The sequence below is a fragment of the Gorilla gorilla genome, chromosome 9 (genome assembly GCF_029281585.2).
Source record: "Gorilla gorilla gorilla isolate KB3781 chromosome 9, NHGRI_mGorGor1-v2.1_pri, whole genome shotgun sequence".
Classification (NCBI taxonomy): Eukaryota; Metazoa; Chordata; class Mammalia; order Primates; family Hominidae; genus Gorilla; species Gorilla gorilla.
The window spans coordinates 13,641,021-13,657,716 of record NC_073233.2 but is presented as its reverse complement, the minus strand read 5'-3'; the positions used below and the strand labels follow the sequence as shown (position 1 = coordinate 13,657,716).

Sequence of the window (16,696 nt, the reverse complement as noted above, 5' to 3'; positions counted from 1 at the left end):
TACCCTCTCCCGTGGCCATCCAAAGGCTTAGATCAATGCTCAGAAGATTTATTGTTTGCCTGAGGAAACAACTGAGAAATCTGAAGACTGTAGCTTTATTGGTTTTCCTCCTTGATAAATAATTTCACATTATCCTTAACCCTATGGAAATCCAGGATTTTCCAACAATGGAAAAGAAACTCTTACTCCCAAGAGAATGTTGAAATGGCAGTGATCTCAGGGCCAGAAGGTCTCCATCACCTGCCACTCCATATTCTTGCTCCACAGGAACCTGTCCTAGGAGTCGTTCCCACCAGGGATCATCAGCCTTATCCAGATTTGTATCAGCCATGCGCAGTCAACGTTGCTCTCACCACAAAGTCTCTAAAGGCAACTCTCAGCAAGATCCTTGTTGAACTTTCTAATAACCTCTCCAGCTATTTTATGGAACCCATTTGTCAAAAAATATAAATTGATGTCTCATTAGATGGTGTGACCAACACCTCCCTACCATACCTGAGATAAGACATAAGTTCAAGGCACCTCACTGCAGCTGGCAGTGTCTCAGCTCCCATAACCAGGGAGACTTAGTAAATATCCCAGTGGTGGGTGATGCCTGAGCCATTCGTATCTTTGTATAAGCAGACTTCCCATTTTGTTTCTTTAAACCTTCTCATGTTGCTTCCTGATTTTGTCAATTGGGATTTGGGAGACAATCCTTGCTTTCCCCAGCATCCATTGTTGGGTTTATGTGTATTATTATCTTTTAAGATAAAGAGACCTATTCCTTCCCCAGTATCCCAAATCACCCTGGCTTCATCAACTGCTATTCTCTGCACCTTATCCAGCTCCAACTCCTTTCTTTCTTTCCTCATCATTATGATAAAGGTCAGCAGACTCCCATGCTACATTTTGTTTATTTGGATAGCAGCACAAAGTTGGCACTGGAACCCTGTGGCATGTGGAGAGAAGGTGTCCCACAGGGCAACCAAAGCATGGGTGAGTCCCTAGTTCATAAAAGTGGCTGAGGATAAGAGGGTACTGGTGCAGGTATTTGGTCATTAGGCAGAGATTAGTCTTTCACTAAATAGGCTCCAGACTCCAGCTGAATCAGTGTCTGAGCTGAATAAGGACGGTGGTGCTTGGTCCATTTGGATGCCATGGCAGAGAAAGAGAGCTACGCTGGCCTCAGAATAGCTCATATCCAGGAAGAGGAGCTAACAAAGTTATCTCAGGGAATTTGGACAGGTGAAAGAAACAAGTGGCTTTAAAATATCAGAGTTACCTAAGAATGTTCAATTTTCCTTTCTATTTCTGGAATGCCAACACGCCTCTGCAGGATAATGAAAAGGATATAAATGGAGTAGAAATATCACCTCTGAAATCTTGTGTTTAAAATGTAGACATAGATGTATGGTACCACTACATAGCACCTTTGACTTCTCTCCTGAGCCCTAAATTGGATGTGACTGTCGATAGATTAGTTTTGCCATTATCTATAGTTTCTTTTCAGACTTCCCTCCTTGTAACTTGGATTTTGTGAGTTTTACATTTAAAAATGTGTTGCCAACTCTTCTCAACCACTCCCACTTGTAGGGTTGAAGTTGAGGATCCAATCATGGGAAATGCTCTTGAGCCAACCTCAGAAGACAGGTAAGTACCTACTGCTGTCAGAGTCAGGTAATGGTCTCTTAGCTGCAGACTACAGTTAATAGAACGTCAGGTTCCATTCAGCACAAACAACCTGAAAAAGCTCTAAAGAAAATGTGGTACGGAGGACAGATAACACCTGCTGTCTCTTAGGGACTAGCTAAGAATCTGAAAGTAGAAAAGAGAGAATGTTATTCTTTAATATTGTTTTCATGGAATAATGCTTGGAAACTTCAAAATCAATATTGTTAAAACCCTGTTTCTGAAAAGGTACAAGGAGGTTCTGAAATAACTGCTACATGTACATTGACAGGAATTTTACACTTTGTCCTCAAGATAATGTGTAAGTAATCTGTTTCCTTGCTAACCAAGATGCCCCCCACCACAAAAATGAAGAAATGCTGGACTCACATTGGTGACATATTCGATATCCTTCCAAAGGATGCACTCCCTGGGGAAATCAGCCAAGTCTAGGAAGTGATCCACCACCACTTGGCCGATTAAGTCATGACGAGAGAACCTGTCAAAGTCGTACACAGAGAAGTGAAGCTTCCGTGCTTCAAGGTCATTGTAGGGAACCGGAAATAAAAACACTTCATCAAACACAGGGTTCAGGGTCTTTCTGTGAACTTTAGTCTGGTGTTTTGTTTTCCGATCAGGAAGCAAATAGATCTTGACATAAGGATCTGAAGTCCCAGAAAAGTCCTTGGCAGGCAAATTGACAGCTTTGTGAATCTTCACTATGAGCTGCTCTAAGTCACAGTCATATTTTAAAATGAAGTTCAGTTTCCCACAAGCCTTGCTGTTACTCCGTCTCCCATCATCATTATCCAATGACCTCTGCTTATATAACTCTGGTTTAATTCTACCAATTCCAGTCAACTGTTCCTGTTTTTGAAGCTGCTGGATATTGAAGTCCGGGTTTGACAAGTTGAGTTGTCTTCGGATTGAATTATGCCTTGAATGAAGAGCAACACAGAACAAAGTTATGACCTTATTAGCTATGGGTCTCTCAGAAACTTTTGCCTGGGATGTAGGTAGACTGTTATATTTTGTTAGGAGCTTAGATCTGTGGGCCTTTTTTGTGTGTGTGTGGCCTAAATTCAAAATGCTCATCAGTGTGAGTAAGCTGCTCCGTAAGGCTTGAAGCTCAAAACTGAGGCTTGGTATCAGGAAATGAACCTAGTAACACATGACCTCAGAGCTTTAAAGGTTTAATATAGTTCCTAAACTGTCTAATATGCCATTAAAGAAGCTTATTCATCTGGTGGAATGTAAAGATTTGTACAAACTGCTTTTAAAATAAAATTATTCAACTTTATATATAATATCATTCTGAAATGGAAATAGCCAAGTGTTGCCTTAAGAAGAATGAATCTTTCTCCAAATTACACAGAATTTCTTGCCACTGGCTTATAGCTTTATAAGGATATAAATTCTTACTGGTTCAAATCAAATCATTTCATCACAAGAACACAGCTTTTGCTCATGCAAAAATGTATATGACTGGGATGTGTCTGCATGCAGTGGATTGTGGTGGCTCTGACAGGTAGAAGTGACATAATTGGGATTGTGCTTTTGCTGTACACATGGGTGATTAGTGATCAAGAGGACAGGTTTTATTTCTGAAATAAACACTAATGGCACAAAAATTAAAGATGAGCTACTATAAATGCATGTAGGGATTCAACTGGAGATGGTTGGATACTGATACTTGCAAACTAAATACTTGCAACTGTAGTATAGTCTTCTTCACCCTGTAAGTGTATTGGTTTGGGTTAGAAGTTTCCCTAAAATTCTCTTTAAAGCCTGTCTGATCTGTGTGTGTCTTCCCAAGTTGAGAGAAGTAGTTATCACATACAAGGTTGTTTTTAAGGTTACTTTTGTTGTTTTTAGCTCAGAGTTTAGAGTCATTATATTGTATTGTATGCATTCGCTCAACAACCTTAATTAAAATAGCCTCTTTACTAGAAGGTGAAAGAGAACAGCTGGGATGTCTCTTAGGGATTGGTAAACAGTTGGAGAGGCAGAGTAAACATTTGAATTTGCCCTTCTCTTCCTTTCTTCAGACAATGAAATAAAGACGTAAAAATGGAATTAAGGGACCCCCAGACCCGTTTGAAAGTATTCTCCCTTGTCACCACACATATTGTTATGCTGAGCATTCCTCTTTATCCTAAAATAGCCTCCTAATCACTAATCACCCACCTGGTATGACAAGAGTACCGTCACAGAGCTGTCACTCGTACTTGTCACATCTAACACAGTCCATAGCAAGCAGACATAGCCCAGTCACATACATTCCCACATGCACAAAAACTTTGTGATCTGAGAGTTGCTGAAGGGAGATTTTAATCTCTTTTAGAGAAATCCACAATCTTAAGGTTTCTCTGTATTTTATGATGTGGGTGGGCGGGGGAGGGAAGGCAGGAGTTGCTGTTAAGCATCTAAAACTGGCTTTCTGAGCTAGTGCAGCCAGATCATTCCCTTGTCCAGAAGTGGAACCAATGTAGTGCTAGAATAGAGCTTGAGTCTCACTTTACTGGACTCTGTGGGCAGAAAGGACTGGGAGGCAGCAGAAAGTCACCTGCCATAAGCAGAGGTCGGAATAGGCTGGGGCCAGCCCTATTTCCCTCTTTGATTTTTCTTTAGAAAAGAAACATTTTTTCTTCAAAAAATGTCCATAATTGGGTCCTGCATCAGTTCCCACCCTTCTGGGTACTGTCTAGTAAGTGGTGCTGTTTACATGATAAAAGTGCATCCTCAATATCCACTGGATGCTCCTTCTCCAGATGAGTCTGTGGTGGACCAACAATTCTGTGTCTACACAATCCAGTCCCAGACAATAATCTCATGTCGGCCCTAGGCCCTGTCACTCTGCTGCTCCGCAGATGGTTGCTGGGCAGACTGTGCATGACAATTTCCCTTTGAATTTTCTTAGTACTGGCATTAGATTCATCACGCAACATTTTGTCTTCACCCTTGTCTGTAGGACTAAATCTACCATAGTGGTTTTGTTTTTTGTTTGTTTGTTTTTTAGTTTTTTAGATGAAGTCTCACTGTTGTCGACTGGGGCTGAAGTGCGATGGCACGATCTCGGCTCCCTGCAACCTCCGCCTCCCAGGTTGAAGCAATTCTCCTACCTCAGCCTCCCAAGTAGCTGGGATTACAGGCATGCGCCACCACACCTGGCTAATTTTGTATTTTTAGTAGAGACAGGGTTTCTCCATGTTGGTCAGGCTGGTCTCGAACTCCCAACCTCATGTGATCCACCCAACTTAGCCTCCCAAAGTGCTGGGATTACAGGCGTTAGCCACTGTGCCCGGCCACCATAGTTTTAATTTTAATTTAAAATACATGGATTTGGCTTAGTAGTGTGACATATTCTGTTCTACATGTACATTTTCTTAGACATGAAATCTGAAGATAAATTGTCCCACATGCTCAGCTCTTCCTAACCAAAGTGGATTGCCAGCAGGGAGGCGGGGGTTGTTGATGTAGTTCAAAGACTGAAGAAAGATCCCATTCCCTGAGAACCCAATTGCACAGGAATCCCTCCAAAAATTCCCAATACAGCTGACCTCTTAAAAACCAGTCACAAGCCAGGTGCAGTGGCTCATGCCTGTAACCCCAGCACTTTGGGAGGCCGAGGTGGGCGGATCACGAGGTCAGGAGATCGACACCATCCTGGCTAACACAGTGAAACCCCATCTCTGCTAAAAATACAAAAAAAGTAGCCAGGCATGGTGGCAGGCACCTGTAGTCCCAGCTACTTGGGAGGCTGAGGCAGGAGAACAGCGTGAACCTGGGAGCCGGAGCTTGCAGTGAGTAGAGATTGTGCCACTGTACTCCAGCCTAGGCGACAGAGTGAGACTCCATCTCAAAAAAAAAAAAAAAAAAATCACAGTTATGGGCTAGGCGCAATGGCTCACACCTGTAATCTCAGCATTTTGGGAGGCCAAGGTGGGTGGATCACTTGAGGTCAGGAGTTCGAGACCAGCCTGGCCAACATGGTAAAACCCTGTCTCTACTAAAGATACAAAAATTAGCCAGGCATAGTGGCACACACCTGTAGTCCCAGCTACTTGGGAGGCTGAGGCAGGAGAATTGCTTAAACCCAGGTGGCAGAGGTTGCAGTGAGTGGAGATCACGCCACTACACTCCAGTCTGGGCAACAGAGAAAGACTCCATCTCAAAAAAACTCAAAAATCAAAAACCAAACAAGCAAACAAAAAACCAGTCACAGATATGAATACTATTATCTACTGAAACATTTTACATGATAATTTCATTCCCAACACTTTCCCTTCCATTCAGAATCACACTTACTCTTGGGAAATCAGTTGAATCGAACTGTAAGGTAGTGGCTTAAAGCAGATAGCAAAGACTGTAACTGGGCATGACAGGTTCTCACTCCTGGGGCTCCCTTTCAATCTCTTTCAATTTCCATTCAGAAGAGAGTTAGAGTTTACTGGAGTTCGGGGAGAGGCACGGTAGAAGAGAGAAGCTTAGAAGAGCCAGAGAACCAGGGTAACTCATAACCTCCCTGTATAACCTCTGGAGGTCTGGGGGCTGAAGATAAGAAAGTGGAGCAGGGAGACTGCCCCAGGGGCGTAAAGGAGAAGAGGGGGTGGAGGAAATGGAAAATCAATATTCTATAGTTCTCATAGGCTACTCAAACAGAGGTGGGAAGAAAACGCAAGCCCAAAGCAAGAGGGAGGAAAGATACGGAATATAGAGCCATTACCTGAGCTTGCCCCACCCCAGGTGAGGTGGCTGTAAATGGTTAATGGAGGTGGTTTTGAGTGCAGTAAATGCGAGGCTCCCAGGGCAAGGGTCTAGAATTTCAAAGCCACTGACTGACAAGGACAACGACATTGAGGGAATGTAGGAATCTGGCAAAGAGAGATCTGTGACTGAAGCAGACAGTCCTCTGAGTAGGTCTGGGGAGTCCCGTATTTTGGTGTTCTCAGGACTTAATGTGCACAATGAATGAAAAAAAGTGGACCCCAAGGACAGTGGGTCAGAAGGAAAGTTGAGAGATGATCTCCTCTACTAATAAGCCACACCCTAATGCTGTCGTAGAGAAGCTGGCTGCTGGGGTTGGAACTCTCAGCTTCCTCCACCTCCCATTCTCTCTCTGGGTGGGCAAAAGCTATTTTCCTCTCATGGAAGAAACAACAAAGAGAAAATAAAGATTAGACTTGGCTACCCCAGACCTAAGTGGGAAGAATAGCAGTTGAACCTGTGGAAAGCTTGAGTTCAAAGATAATTAACAAAATGTGCAAAGTAGATTTCCCAAAACAAACTCAAAAACATACTTTCATGCCTGGAGAAACCTGAGTCTTGTGCTGAGTTGCAGCCATAGTTCAGGAAAGGCCAGAATCCCAGAGGTACAAGGTTTTCTCCTCCTTTCCTTTCCTCAGATGTGAATTAACTAGTCCCAGCTCTAGGTTAGTCCCTAAACTATCACCCGAAAAGCCAACTATGTCGATCAGATCTTAAGAGACAGGACGTAATGGCAATTCAACAAATTCGAATTTGCAAAGCAGTGTCAAATGGGGTGGAAGGTGCAGAGAGGCAAAATGTAGTCACCATCTTGAAGGAAACGGCTGTCCAGGCGGGTGATGAGATGGTTCCCCCACCAGAAGATGACAGGGAGAAAGGCCTCTGGCTGAGGAAATTTTTATGAAGGGGATGATACTTGAGCTGGGCTTGTCTACTTAACTTGGCCTCATTCTTAGCCACCTCCAAGCTGATGCCGTAGACTTCAAGAAGGACATTAAATCCATTTGCATCTTGGTCCCACCTCTCTAGCAGAATGGGACTTTCAGCTCTTCTGCCCCAGCAGCTTTTTCCAGAGTCCCTCACATACACCCACTGCATCTCCGAGTCCAGGCTCTGTACAAGCCAGCACTCATATCCCCAACACCCCTTCCATCGCGGGCTTTCATGTGCAGCCATGAACAAGTGCACCCTAATATATGTTCCTTCACTGCAGTGGCCCACCTCAGAGATGAACCCTGACCTGTCCTTTCCCTGGTTCTCGGGCACCAGTGTCTACAAGGCTTCAGGATCCAAGGAGAAAAAAGAGAGAAGCAAACTGTGGTTTCAGAAATGTTACTGGTTTCTTTCCTATGTTCAAGTCAAGGCAGGGAATTATGGAAATGGTGGAGACAGGATGTTTTTCTTCAAAACTCCCCTGGTCATGAAGAAGAGAGAGTTGGGTTTTCCTGAACCACAGGCAGACACAGAAGAAGGAGAAATCCTGGATAGGGACAGACACAGTTAGTAGACTACAAGGGCAGGAGGAAGTGAAAATCTGAGGCTTTCTTGGGCTGAAGATTCAAGGGTTTCCAGCATAAGTGAGATAATGACGAGACAGGCATCAGGCCTTGGGGCCAGTGGAGGTGTGCTGTCAAGGGTAGGTGGATACACTGAGGCAAGACCTGCTTCCTCCCACTCCCTCCAAAGTTAAACAGATTTGAAACCTTGAATACTTTATCCTCCATAACTAAGATGAGCCTTTGTTCACCAAAACTTTCTCTACAGTAGCTCACGTCTTATGTCTCTTTTCATTCCCACTGATCCTAGCTGAGTTCAGGCCCTCAGACAGGCCCCTGTATACATCCAATCTTCACCACTGTCCCATGCATCTTATGCATTCTTTCCAGATTAATCTTCTAAAGAACAAATTGAGCACTTCAGTGTGTATAATTGGTGCTCTTGCTGTGGGTCTTTTGTGGGCAGGGTTATATATTTTTTCTCTCTTTATTGCCACCACCTAATATTGAATTTTGCCATAGCAAATGCTTGATATCTGTGTCTAGAGTAAATATATAAATGCTGTGGATATAATAGTTTCTGATAATTTAATCCCAGTGGAGAAAACACTCATTTACATATCATTTCGGGGTCTCATGGAAGTTGAGATAGGTCTAGGCAACTTCCACTTTTGAAGCAGTTAGTTTATTTAAATCTGAAGAAATAACTATGATTCAAAAATTATGTTTTAGATGTTTACATTGAACCAATGTTCTCACCACACAAAAATATAACTTAATAGAAATGTGCTACTCATAGTATAATTACATTCAACTTCTGTGTACTATTTACTTGAGTTGTGGCCAGTCATGGGACCTAAATTTAGAGTGTGATGGTTATCTTCCTCTTTCAATTCTGTCAGCATATTTCTGTAACTCTATGGATTGCTTAATTCAGAGATAAGGTCAAAAACCTAATGTGGGGCTCTTAATGAATGTGACACCTGGGACAAATGGCCTTCCGCCAGCCTCACACCATTATTACAGGCTCTGCTCAGTTTATACTTCTGGCCCTTTGTCATTCTTGTCAGAAGAGCATGAGAAAAGTGGCCTGATATTGACCAATGTATTCTGTCAGTCATTCATGGAAAAAAGTCCTCCATGTGCCAGGTGGTGCTAAGGGCTGGATAGACAGGAAGAAACAAAACAGATGTGGTCTCTGAGCTCACAGAACTCAGTCTAGAGGGGAGTACAAGCAATAAAGAATCACTTAAAATAATTTAATCCTGTGAAGGCATGAAAACAAGACAATGCGAGGGAGAATTAAAGTGGGAAGGAGTGGGGGACAGAACACAGACTTCAGATGGAGTGGCCGGGGAGACCTTTCTGAGAAGGTGATGTTTCAGCTAGGGCGTAAGGGAAGTAAAGGTCCCAAGAAGGACAAAAAAAGGAAAAGCATTCCTGGCTGAGGGAACAACGTGTGAAGACCTCAAGGCAGGAAGGGGCTTGGGATGCTGAAGGAACTAAGAGAGAGGCTAGTGCAGCTGCAGTACAACAAGCTTCTTCCAGGCAGTCTCCTACTGAGTTCATGTTAAAAGTGTCCCCTAGGGTTCTGCAACATGGTGGCCCTGGCCATAAGGTGAGGCTGTTGGAAGCAGACTGTGGCAGTATTAAAATGCAGGGCCTTAATAGACCTGATAAGGGGTTTGTGGTGTGGTAATTGAAATTTTTGAAAAACTGAAGTGTTACATAAGACATTTGAGAAGGCTTGAGAAAAATAGGATGAACTTTCATCTTAGGACATGAATCAGGAAATGGATTAGATGGCCTTTCAAGGTTCCTTCTATTTTGGGGATCCAGGGATTTTCATACATTTGGAGTAGAGAACTTTATAAAGTTCTGGAATTGAAAAATTCTGAGAAAATTGAAACATCCACATTTCCAGCATATTGAGTCACTGTACAAAAGGGACTTCATTCAAATCAAAAAGAATTGACAGGAATTTTGGATGGTACCAATAGTCACTGAAGAAACTAGCCACCGAACATGCTTGATCTTGAAAGAACAACAGAAAGTCATCCTGACCAGAAACATTCTTAGAAGATAAAACAAAGCCCATCTTTAGGACATTTCAAAGAGGCACTGTGTCAGCCAAACATATCCAAGAACACATCCAAGCCGAAGAGGCCAGGTGAGGTTGAGATTTTTGATGTCAATGGTGTGACAGAAACTGTGCCAATCACAAGGATCCTGAAGACACCTTTAAATGGAGGCTGTGTCTTTCGTGCACTGGGAACCCTGAGACTGTGATCATGGCTGTCCTGAGACGGTGATAATGGCTGCAGGATGGAAGCAGTAAGACAGTGTCGGCAGGGAGAAAGTAAAGAACATAATGAGAAAGAAAAGAGAAGAAACAGTAACTGGAAAAGCAGACTGTTCAGAGCTTTCTCAGCAAAGCTTACCTTTCCCCTCCCCAAATATGGGTATCGAAAATGTTAAAGAAGAATGTTAAAAATGCTTTGAGGCATAAAGGAAATTTCATTCTCTTTTTCCTTTTTGTTAGCAAAAAGTGTGTATGTGTGTGTGCATTTTCTCATGATGCAACACAATCCCCAAAGAATTAGAAGACCATGTACTGCTCTTATTGTGGTGAGATCCTGAGACAAGGATATATATTTCCAGACAGACCCCATAAAACTAGGTCAGTAGTAATTTAGGTATGAATGTTTTAAATGCATAAAACTACAAAGTGTCAGTATTAGGTCAAATGCAGCTAGAAAAGAGTAGTTTTCTTATAGTAGTTCAGATATTGCTAAACCTGATTTTTGCCATCAGAAAAGATAATGTAATTGCATGCCTTGAAAACTAAAATAAATCTGAACACAAAGTACATTTTACAGGGATAATTCCTTCACTCTCCCTTTTAATTTTTTTCCTTCTACCCAATTTCTACAAATCAGTAGTGATAACAGTTATTTTTTAAGCAAATCCTTATTGCTATGCAGTATATTTATATACTTTCTCAGTATAAATATTGTGATAATTATAGTGGCATCATTGCTATCAGTTTGTTAGAATTATGGCAGAGTCCCCAGATCAAATCTAGTAAGATCACAGTACTACCACCATATATTGGAGGAACTCAGACCAGAAAAGTTACATGCAGAGTAGAACCAAATAGGGGACAATTTCAATGGAAATTTCAATGGAGACTCTATCTAAAAGGCTTTAGCTATTGAAATACTGAAAGGATTTTATTATAAGTCTACACATTGCATGAACTCTATGACAGCATCAAATAGAGCTCTAGTTATATTTAAGTTTTAAATCTGAAGATAAATCCTAGTGATAAAATCTGAGGATTTCTTCTAAATCAAACGGCAGACAACTACCCATCTCCTCACAGAGGCATATTTTAGATTTGGCTCTTTGATTCAGAATTGAAAATGATGCTAAAATAAGTTTCTGAAACAATCAAATTAGAAACTGGCATATTCCATCCCACTTAATGAGCATGAGTGGAGCCTCTAGTATAAACTCGATTAACATAAAAAGGGTAAAGTCTTATTTCTGTTTCTGGAGAACAAACAGTAAATATTTTTTAAAAAATACCTCCAAATTGTGTTTATACTTTCCAAATAACAGCACATGCTATTTCTCTGGCCATCACTCAGGCCAATATTTTCATTCTAAAGAAAGCTGCTTCCTGAGTCTCTTTTCCTGAAATATCTTATCAAAAATGAGTTTTTATATCCAGTGATTTAGAACTGGCTGCTTAGCCTCAGACACACTTTTGTGCAACATCTGAGCCTCGGGAGAGGCCATAATAGCAATACTAACAGCAAAATGGCAGCTCACATTTTGGAACATTTCCTAGGTGCCAGACCTGTGCAAGCACATGTCATCATTTCATTCTTAAAACCACCTACAAATCAGTACTATCTACTCCTCTTTTGAAGAAGAGTAAATGGACAGATACGGAGTTTAAGTAATTTGTTCAATGTCACACATGTAAGTAAAGCCAATTCATTTGACTTGAGAGACCGCATCTTTTTTCACTGCATTATATTATTTCTCTACTGCTGAAGAGCATAAAGCATCCAGACAATGAAAAGAGAGTGACCTAGGTATCGGTACTCTGTAAGCCTTCCAAAGGCTGGAGACGGACAAAGACCTCCAGCCACACGGCGGAGTCTGAAGAGAGCCTGTGTGTGACTGTTAGGATAGGTCAGATGCCCAGGGAATAAATTCTAAAGCAGTAGGAGGGCAGCAGGGAAGAGTGGTTAAGAGCTCAGATTCTTGTGTTGGTTGAACCAGGGTTCAAATCCTGACCTGGGTATTTACATATACAGCTTTTTAAAAAATTTAATCGCCTTGACTTAAGTTTCTTCTGCTGTAAAATAAGAATGATAATAGTATACATTTCATGCTAAGTTGTGAGCTATAATAAAATATGAATATAAAGTTCTTATAGAGTACTTCACACATGCTGTCTTAATAATGTTAACTATTATTTTTATGAACTAAGTAGAGACCAAGAAGGGCTGAGGAACCTAACTTCAGCGTAGGAAGCATGGAGTTTTCCCATATTCATGTCCCTGATACAGAACAGAAATCTAAAAGGTCACAGGCTCCTTGACCAATCAGTGCTATTGTTGCCAGAGAGGGGAATGGGGTGGTCCTTCCTTGCATTCAGAAAGGAGAAGGCATTACTGACCGAGCCGACGAGGTTGGCTCTGTGACTTGGCGCTGCACGCGGACGCCATGGGCACAGTTCTCCTGGATCCCCGTCTGGGTGGAGAGGGGAATGTCAGGGGAGGTGTGGCTGATCTTCATGGAGGAGTCAGGGCAGGGCGTGGGAGGGTCTAGGAAGTCCTCACTGTTCTCCTGCTCATTGGTCTCTGTGTCCATGTAGTTAAGAGGCTCCTGGTTGTTGTCTTTGCTACCAGAGGGCAGGCCTCGTTCTCGCCACGGAACCCAGCAGAGTTTCCAAGATACGAAGAGAGACACGCCAAAGAGAGCGAGACCACAGGCAGTGACCACAAGGGTCAGCAGGCTCACTGAGATATCTGCAAAGAAGCAAAGATCAAAGGTCAGTGTGGTCATTCCCCTCAAGCCCACCCATGGCACAGTGTGGGCAGAATGACCCTCTCATCCACTCATCCCTTGGGAGCCGACTGCGGAAGGCCATGCTGGGGCGCATGGCTGGGTTACTTAATTCCGGGGCGGTGACAATGAGAATTCATACACAAACCAGAGGACCAGTGAGCAGAAACACAGAGGAGGTACCATAGCGTGCAAGCCATGTTTAGAAACAATAAACAGCCTGCTATGGCAAGAAAATGGATATATTCATGGGGACCAGAATGCCCTTCAAGTGAAATGAGACTCTATCCTACAGGCAGCACCAATCATTAATGTTTTTTGAGAAGGGCAGTTTCAAATGTCCTTAACAATTATTCTGTCATCTCAGAGAGCTGTATAATATAATTGGGGAATTGTGTAAGTCACAACTTTTTAAAATACGAGAAACTAGAGTGCTTTTTTTGGTTCTATTTTTCCTATTAACTTTTAAGGTTCTAAGCAAAATGAAGCTCAAATCTTCTGTGAATTTTGCAGCTTCAAGAATAACCCCCACTCAGTGGTAAGTCCTCAGGACGCAGGATAGAATATTGTAGTTTGGGTTTCCCCAGTAGCATATCCTAAAACAAGTATTCAAGGGCAAAGCATTATTTAGAAGGAGAAGGAAACACAGGAGAAGTGATCCAGAAAAGGAAGCCAATAAAAGGTACATTATCAAGCCAGTTCCTACAGTGAGGGAGTAAAGGTTAAGCCTGCTATGGAGGCTTAATACACCTCAGATATACCCCACCCAAGTGGCAAGGGATCCGAGGTATTACACATTAGCTCTCTTTAGTTATTAATTAGAGGGCATTTCTCAAAGGGCATTAGATTCCCATCATTTGAAACCTGCAGCCCAGATGAACAAAGTAAGCTTCAGTGGCCAGGAAAATCCCACATTGAAATCAATGCAGAGGCTGCAGTGGAGGTCAACAGGCACACAATGAAGTGGTAAGGGGACATGGCAGGTAATGACAGCATCTGCTACATGGATCATGGACCACAGCCCCATGGCATCAGCAAGTCTTGGCAGTTCAGTATCCAGTGACTATGCCCCTAAGGTTCAAAACAGTTCACCCCCTCCAGGCTTCTGCCCCAGGCTACAGTAGAGCCAGGGAGGCTGAGCATCAACCTGAATGCATTTCTGGCATTATGGTGGCTGTAAAATCCTTATTTTAAAGGACAACCCTGCCTGTCATTACGGTGCTTCATTACACTCTGGAGCCCCAAGGATTCTCCCCAGGGTTTGCCTCTGCTGCCCATCATTAATATTTGCATTGCTTCAACCAAAGTTTTCTGAATGCCTACTACATGCCAAGTGCTACGCTAAGCTCTAGAGATATAATGAGGAACATGATAGGCGCACGCCATGTCTTCACAGATTCATATTCTAACGAAGGAGAAAATTAGAAATTAGTCATTTAGTACTCACAATTTCAACTATGCACAGCACTGCCAACATACTATGATCTGTGACGAAGCTGTATTTCTGCTGAAGCGTGCATGGGAACCCCTCCTGCAAGTCACTTACCTACTGAGCCAAGCTGAACAACTACCACCCATATGCTTTTTAATATGACTCTGAAGGTACTTGGTCATTCTTGTGAATTGATAAAACTGTTTATCAAAAATTGCTCTTAAAAGAAAGCCAGCTGCCAGGACTGTTGATGGATTTAACATATTTCCTCTTTGCCGCCCAATCAATCTTCACCCTTCTACTGAAACAATATTATATCTCTGTTTGAAAATACTGGGGTTGAAGTTTCAATATGGGTAACTCTGCAAATCTTTTTCACTTTTGTCTCCTCAAATCCCGCAGAAATGGGATAAGCAATGGAAAATAAGAAAGGGCATCATCAATTCGTCAGTTAACGGGGAACTTTGAGGAATATCTGGAATTGTTTTAAAATAAAAGCCAATTAGTGTTGAACATTTAACACAGGCAAATGAAGGGAGACTGAGAGAAAATAAAAAGTAAAAATCCCAGGTGCAGAGCAACAGGCAGGGATGGGGGATAGGGAGTGGAGTCAGTGGGGTCAAAGTAAAAGGGGCTAGGAACTATACCTCACAGAGCCCAACATGAGGTGGGGAGGGCATGGATTGACCCCAGAGTCCACCTGGTTCTGACCGCTCACACAGGAGAGTAGACAATATGCTGGTGCAGACTTCTGTGATGGGTGATAGTGCTGGGGGACCACGAAGGAGGAAACCCTGTCCCAGATAATCAGGCTGCAAACATCAATCCCCGCCCTCTCCAACACAAAATAGGCTCCACATAGCAGTGAAATCTCTTAATACATTCTGTAGTCTAAATGGAGACAAAACTTCTTCTCTACATTCTGTTAGTCACTTCAGCTCTGTCCTGACACAGACACTGCTAGGAGACCACCACCACCAAAGGCTGGAGAAGGGGCACACTGGGAGGCCGTAGGATTTAGGAATGTGATGAGATAACTGTGTTATTAGTCACTCTGCCCTATCACAGGGCTCCTCTCCAAGGGAGAAGCATAAATCCCAATCCCCAGTGTTGGTCTTGGGCATATGACTTGCTCTGGCCAATGAAATACAAGTGAATATGGCCCATGCCACCTTGAAGCAAAGGTCCCTTGTGCTCCCACATTCTGCATGAGAAAAGAGCTCTCAGATAAGAGCTGATCTTCCAGCCTGACTGCCGTAATGAGATTTGTGGCATTAGCCTAAAGTCCAAAACAAGGAGTAAACTTAAACTTGACTGACAACCTGGGGCAAAGCTACAGCTGATCCACAGATCCATTAGCAAAACCTAAATATTTAGTGTATTAAGTCACTAGGATTTTGAAGGGATGTTGGCACAGAAAAAAAAAAAAGGTAATTTGTGTGATCATATAATTTACTGTCCAAAGCTAGGACACTTTTAGGAGAGAAAAGGGGTTATATTAATAATTACATGGGGATAAGATACTTAACCTAGGATTGTCCAGGGAAAATTAGGATGTAGGGTCATCATAAACTTAAAAACCCCATGTGACCTCTGAACTCATCAGCTTAGTACAACATGACCTCTCAGGATTCACTTGGCATAGATAGCATGCTAAGTAAACTGAAGTCCTGCCTCACTTTAACTAGTAACCATAGGACCCCTGACCCAGTTTAAGAACAACTCCAGCCTGTTAGTTGACTACAGCTCATGCACTCACAAAACAGCCTGCTCAGAAGTCCAGTCGTGGGGGATCCAGAAGAGCAGAGATCTTGTCTATCTCAACACTGACTACCAAGAATCTAAAAGAGTTCCTGGCACACAGTAGGCATTCAGTAAGTGATGAAGCCCATCTGAGGAACCCTGTACCATCTGCTATGTCTACCTTGAATTATGGTTGTGCGCGTTGTGGCCTGTAAACTCTAGGGGGCACCAGTTACAGTCATAGTCATTACAGATTGTTGTGCATATTGTTATTTTTTAAATTGTGGCAAATGGCAGGAGTGGCTTTTTTTCTGATTTACACAAAGGTGCTGTGTGAGTTAGCAGTGGTCCAGAGAGAAATGCCTATAGGAAACACCAATAGTGACCTACACAGCCACATCAGACACCAAGCATAATTGTCTAGACTTCTGTTTAGAAATAGCTGAGTATGCCTTCTAGATAGTACATTTCTACCTTTCTCTTGTTTTTTTCAGAAAGAGGTGCTAGAAAGCTACTTTGGAAT

At 42.5% G+C, this 16,696-nt stretch overlaps 1 protein-coding gene across 2 annotated transcripts in view; it reads right to left on the bottom strand.

Annotated features, from left to right (window-relative positions):
- Positions 1-16,696, bottom strand: part of SYT9 (synaptotagmin 9) — a 216,791-nt gene that overhangs the window by 152,453 nt on the left and 47,642 nt on the right. For both annotated transcript variants that reach the window (XM_031007694.3, XM_031007695.3), the window contains exons 2-3: positions 12,610-12,961; positions 2,041-2,587 (exon numbers count right to left, since the gene is read on the bottom strand). In XM_031007694.3, coding sequence (XP_030863554.3) covers positions 2,041-2,587; positions 12,610-12,961 — 899 coding nt within the window. The remainder of the gene's footprint in view (positions 1-2,040; positions 2,588-12,609; positions 12,962-16,696) is intronic.